Here is a 6,127-nt window from a genome sequence, read left to right on the forward strand (position 1 = left end):
GGGCAATGAAGCCGAAATCTCGCAATACGCTTACGGCAGTGCTTGCTGTATCAAGCACTTGGGTTATCTCTAATCCACTTTTAGAAGTGGTTGCAGTAGTCCAGCAGACTTGAATTCGGTTACCTGCTTTATTGAAGCTGTTGGCGGAACCCGGCGGACCTAGCTGGATCAAGTGCCGAGCTTCGAGTCTTACGCCGACAACCTCCCTAGAGGGTACAGCAACTGGCTTGTCGCTGCGTAAAACTTTATTGCCAACATACATACGCTCTGGCGGCCGCGTCAGCCCGCTGGATGACCCGATGTTCGTCAGGGTCCGAGTTGAGCAGAGCAGCCTCCCAATGCTTGGTATAAAATTGCGAGCGTTCGTGGTAGGGGGGGGGGTGCCGAGCAGGTCGCATGTGACTGGAAAAGAATGTGGCAGGTGGCGTCCGTGCTCCTTGAAGCATAAACCACAAGTAGCCTGTGGCCACTTTCGGCGCTTCGTTATCGAGCTGCGTTTCCTACGCAATGGAACTTTCGGGCTGGTCCCTTGCGTACTTTCCACCCGATTCAAATACTCGAAACAAATCAATATACTTGCCTATTCTGTGCGAGCAGGTGTTTCTTCATACTGGATCATAGCGTTACTGCTAGCAAAACGCAGTAACGTAAAAAAAAAAAAAATTCAAGCCTAATAATTGGATTGAGTAGCTATCATCGGTACGGCAGCGGCACGTTTCCAGAAATTTCGAACCATTGATAGCGCCATCTCGCCACAGCGTTGGCAGCGTCTCACTGGCTGAACTGCCACCAGTAGGGGGCCTCCTGTTCATCCAGAAGCTTGGAAGGCATTGGCATTGCGTCGTTCGCTCTGGGTGCAGTGGAAGGCCGGAAGCCGAATTAGAAATCTCGGGGGACGTACTCGACGGCGCAATTTCACAAAATGTGAGTACCTTTTGTATGCCTTCCTGATGTAGTGCAATAGCGTGTGCTTATTTCTGATTAAGCGGAATGGTGCTCCGGTTTGCGTACACAAAAAAATGTTCTAAGCCTAGTTGTAGCTACGCCTCGTTGCGGTCTACGGTGCGCTCGACCGTGCGCTGTGGACACGCTCTGCGAAATACTGCGCAGCGCAAAGAAAAGAAAAAAAAAAGACAACGTCGTTTTCACTACAATATGCGCAGTTAGACGGTCAAAGGCGTTGCGTTTAATAGCTGGGTGTTAACTCTCGGGTGTCGGTAGGCGGGCGACCATTACTTTCATGAGCAAGCTGTTACCGTCACCCGAGCCTTCCGCGGGCCATGCGCGGGCACGTGTGTAGGTGCGTATATGCGGGCGTCAACGGCGCGATGCCACCTGTGTTCTACAAAACAGTTCGAGTAGTTCGCTAGCAGAGGCTGCTCAACAATGCAACGCCACGAACGCTGCTTCGCAGCGCGCGCGCTTGTACTCGTCCTACCGGAAAACAGGCTCGTTCCTTTTTCCACTGTAAGCTACGTGAAATTTGTCATCGCCATTTTAGATCATTTTCGTGCGATTGCCGAGCCGCCTTAAATATCATTCTGGGTGTTGTGCTAGCGGTGTGCGTATTCGGATCGTGTGGCGCGCTTCCCGCAGTGTGATCTAGGTGCTGGCAAGATCAGCTTTCAATCGAGCAGCCTCGCTATTAAGCGATAATGTTAACCGTTCGACTCCTGTTTACTTTGCTGGGCCGGTGCACCTGGAAATGGCCCACAGGCCAAGAGACCGCGTTCGATAGTTTCGGTTATTGCACATGTGTATGGCATACCCGCCAACACTCCCGAACTTAGCGTAAAGTTCACGAATTCTCGTTTTTTCCACGTTTTTAAAAAAAATGTTGCGTTGAGTTTTACGAAAAATAACTTGTTCGCTAAAAATTAAAATTCTGAAAAGTTGATTTAAAGAATGCGTAGTAAAAGAATGCACCCTGTAACAGGGCGCCACATCATATGCCAACTGAATGAGTTTATTTAGAAAGTAACTAGGGCAGGCCATATCGGCCAAAGCAAGGTTACTGCTTGCTGCTGCTTCTATGCTACGTTTAAGGATAAACCATTATTAAATTGTGTATGTATCCCACAAAAGGTGTGTGTGCCCAGAGAAATGCGTGCCTATCTTCGGCTCCCTTGTAATGTCCGCGGGATTTTTACTAATTCTTAGTTCACAGTTATGTGTGCCATGCAGGCATATGGCAATCTTGACTCTTGTCAGCGATGATTTTCACACGCTTGATATTGCTTTAGATTTGAAGTGCGCCCCCTTGTTGCTCGCAGGGAGTGGAGCCTTGACTGCAAGGTGTATGTGGGTAACCTGGGGAGTGGGGCAGCCAAGCACGAGATCGAGGCGGCCTTCACCAAGTTTGGCCCCTTGCGCAATGTCTGGGTGGCCCGCAACCCTCCGGGCTTTGCTTTTGTCGAGTTCGAGGACTCTCGTGACGCTGAAGATGCCTGCCGTGCTCTCGATGGCAGGTGAGTGGGTCTGGACTGCACTTCTTTACTGCACCGATGACCTGCAGTTTTTAAATTGCCAGTCTTCTCTCTTAATTACTGTTTTTTTTTTCCTAGCGTCATGAGCAAGGCTGGAGGCAGTTTTATTTCCCGCCCTGGCTGTGGCTCGGGAAACATTTTTAGCCCACTGTTGCACACTTCACCAGTGATAAACCCGTTTTGCATACTCTAGCATGATTTGAGTCTAACTGGATCTCGGTGTTTTCTTCAACTGCGCAGCCGTCTTTGTGGAACAAGGGTGAGGGTGGAAATGTCGCACGGCCGATCACGCCGTGGTGGAGCTAGCAGGCGCCCAGCTGCACCGCCACCTCGGTAAGTTCCTGTTGCTCTCTCAGCCTTTCTACGAAATCTGAATGCCTCGTGACAATAGTGAACTAGTGGCAGTTTTTGAGGAGCTTGGAGGACAAATTACTTGTTTCTCAGGATACTTTAGTTTTTGGGGCAGTACGTTATCCCGAGTTGTCGTAGCCCACCACATAGATTCACTAGGTCACTAGCTAGAGACAGTGTTGATGTTGGCTAGCCTAAAATAGCTCATGATGGACTGTCCAGAAATTGTAGGGGCTCTCACAGTTTGGGCAGTGCTGGTTTTTGCTAGGTAGAGATGAAGTTAATTGCAGAGGGTGCGTGTTATTGTATTTTTGAAGTTTGCTAGCTTGTTTTCGCCATAGAGTCAGCGTGCGAGTTCATGGTTTTGTTTGTCTTTGTTGATTTAGTTTCCGAACATTCTACTTCAGTTCACTTCTTTTTTTTCTTTGCTTCATTTGGGTGCTTCTGTGGGGAAGGTGAACTATTGGATTAAGCCTGTACAGGAACTTGAATGATGTCACCATGTGTGCAAGGAAGTCTTCGCATTTAGATCAATTAAAGTGCATGCAAAATCAGTGTTCCTTCCTTTCTTTTCTTTTTGCTTTTCTAGCTACGGAGGTTACGGAGCTAAACGGTCCAGGTAGGTTTCTTCCAGGCGGACTGTGTGCCTGTGCTGTCCATGTGCTATTTTGTCACTGCTTAGAACTGTAAAACTGGCATTACCACATTTCGGTTTCTTCACCTCTTTGCTTGTCTTTTGTGTCTGTAGGCTTATGCTTGAAATGGTGGTGGGAGGTATGTCCGTTGATTGCTAGTTTAGAGGAAGGGTGGTATGAAGAACATGGTTTTTGTTACCCTTTTTAGTGTATTGTAAATGTGAGAAAGGCCATACCCAAGCCCAGGCAGTTGCATACATTTTTTTTAATGATTAGGCTGCAAGTCGAGATGTATGCCGCTGGTGTACTTGACTTTCTTATTTGTTGCCTAACAGTATGTTCTGTGAATCAATTGTGGCGTCCACTCTAGCACGCGTCATTTCGTTAGGACGCACTGTTGACAGAGGCCTATATTTAAGGTTTGTGTGCTAACTTGTATTTGTCTGTCTTTCTGAATTCCTGAACGGCCCTGTGTGGTCTGTAGCCACACGTGATGCCTGGGTTTGGTGTCTGGGCCGTTCCTGTGCAGGTTCCTGTAATGATTTTCATGATGGGGCACCTTACAGGGCATGCGACATCATCTCTAACTCTGCCCCCCGAGGGACTAAAGTGACCCAACCTACCACCACCACCACCTTTCTCCTTCGTCAACAACCACCGCCACACTTCTATCTCGCTGCGCGGGAAGGGTTTGCCGCCGACGCGGCTGGCTGAGCCACCAACCCCCTCACCCCCTTGAGAGAGAGAAAACGTCGGGACGCCGCCCCTGTGCGAGCAAATCGAGGCAGCAATGCCAGCGCCAACAGCTTCCCAACCAACACACTTCCGCAGGGGGATGGCAACGCATTCGGTGGCAGACGCCTTCTTCCCTTCTCGTGCCCCCCTTCGCTCGCCACCGCTCGCCTAGCTGGCCGGTCGGCGCTCAACGCTCTTCTTTGCCACTGGCACAGGTTACCCGTTTGCTGTCATTCTCGCGTCACTGGGGGTTGCAGGACTTGCAAAGGGGCGCCTTCTGTGACCCTCTCTTGTAGCTTGGTTCGGGCCAAGCCTAGTGCAGAATTGGAGGATGCGCAGTGCTATTCACAGAGAGCGGCTCGCAGGAAGGCTTAGCTGTTTGCCTAGCTCTATATTTGCCGCCTCGTGCTGGAATTTTTTATGCGTAGCTTGGCAAGTGTTCTTGATGCATTTAACACTTCAGGGTTCTGAGAACAGCATTTAGCACTTGACGGCACTGAAGCAGTTGGTTGTTAGTGTTGGGGTTTGTGTATGCAGCACAGTGGTGGATGGTTTCAAAGTGGAGGGAGTTTGATAATGTGTAATGTAAGATCTTAATAAGCGAAGCATCATGTTGTGTTGGATTGGGCTTGCTGAAAAGGAAGTGCATTCATTCAGAGGTTAGGATATCGCACATTGATTGCATGGGGTTTCTCAAGCAGGAAATTTAAGCATTGGTGTCCAAGGATAGGTTAACTGTCACAATGTGATAATTTGCCTTATAAGACTTTGGTTGGTGCTGTCAGAACTTGCATAGTGTTAAATAGCGCCTGTTAGGAAGTACTGCTTGACAGATGCATGAGCTCGGAATGCCTAAAGGGAGCATCAGGTAATTGCTATCTGGCGAGGCAGAGGATTATGCTTGTTTTGCAAATGTGGGGGGGTGCCTCAATTTCTGAATTGTCCTTGCAGGTCTCGTTCTCCTCGAAGACGTTACTCCCGAAGCCGCAGTCGTAGCCGCTCCCGCAGCTTGCGCAGGTCTACCGGAAGCCGCTCACTCTCTCGGGAGAGGCGTTGACAGGTAGGGCGTTTTATTGCATTTCAGGCCACTGCAGATACCTTCGCATCGACTTGCCAGCCGAGAGCTGCGTCCTGCTCCGAGCGCTGTTCACACGCCTCTCAGCTTAAAAGCATTCTCAACTGGCCTTCGCATCGCATGTGTCTTCTTGGCTTGCTCGAGAGCCAACAGCGGTGTGCATAGTGCAAGCATGGCGTCCCAACTGTGCAGGGCCGAGGGCTGGCCACTCTGCTGTGCTGCTGGCATCCTGCGATGGACTGTGGGAAGACTGAAGAAGCAGGACATGCAGTTACCACCACATTGCATGTGTGATTCCATAACATTTTTTTTTCATGTTAAGTTTGTTTTCAGCTAAGAAAAAAAGACTACGGAAACAAAAACCTTGGTCATGTGTGTCATGTAGCTATTTCATGAATTGGCAAAACTTCACAATAAAAGCTTTTTTCAACCCCGTCGGCTGGCATTTGTTTATTTGCATACTGCTGCATGGTTCACCCTTTCGCGCGTGCATGTGTGTGCGTGTGAGGGGGGGGGGAATGCAAACTTCCGTGTACCTGATAGTGTACGCTGACAGAAAATGGAAAAAAAATAGTTAATCCAAGAGTAATAGGGTTTGCTAACCTGTGCAGGGGAATAGGAACGCAGTATAAAATTAGTAATATGTACCTCGCTGGACCGGGAGCAAGTGTCAAATATCAAAGAAAACCCACTCGGAAAGTATTTCATCTTGAAGTTCAGATATGTTAATAGTGTATGGGCACATTGATTGTGCCGGTAAAAGTGCGCACTAATATTTACCAAAGACCATCTTGAGTCATGAGTAGAAATTTCTGGGGCGTGTCCAGGTTTTGATATGTCCCTAT

General features: G+C 48.9%; 1 protein-coding gene across 4 annotated transcripts; it reads left to right on the top strand.

The window, feature by feature from the left end:
* Positions 1–765: 765 nt before the first annotated feature.
* On the top strand, positions 766–5,719 carry LOC135904898 (serine/arginine-rich splicing factor 3-like). 4 transcript variants are annotated; one of them, XR_011512855.1, is made up of 7 exons: positions 766–924; positions 2,274–2,468; positions 2,727–2,819; positions 3,427–3,456; positions 4,039–4,422; positions 5,159–5,267; positions 5,475–5,719. XR_011512855.1 is itself a non-coding variant. In XM_065435894.2 (6 exons), coding segments are annotated over exons 1-5 (426 nt in total). In that variant the 5' UTR covers positions 766–922; the 3' UTR covers positions 5,265–5,267; positions 5,475–5,719. The 4 variants fall into 4 exon arrangements, 2 of the variants coding, with proteins under 2 accessions (XP_065291966.1, XP_065291967.1); XR_011512856.1 differs by lacking the exon at positions 3,427–3,456; XM_065435894.2 differs by lacking the exon at positions 4,039–4,422.
* The last annotated feature ends 408 nt before the right edge of the window (positions 5,720–6,127 follow it).

The sequence above is a fragment of the Dermacentor albipictus genome, chromosome 3 (genome assembly GCF_038994185.2).
Source record: "Dermacentor albipictus isolate Rhodes 1998 colony chromosome 3, USDA_Dalb.pri_finalv2, whole genome shotgun sequence".
Taxonomy (NCBI): Eukaryota; Metazoa; Arthropoda; class Arachnida; order Ixodida; family Ixodidae; genus Dermacentor; species Dermacentor albipictus.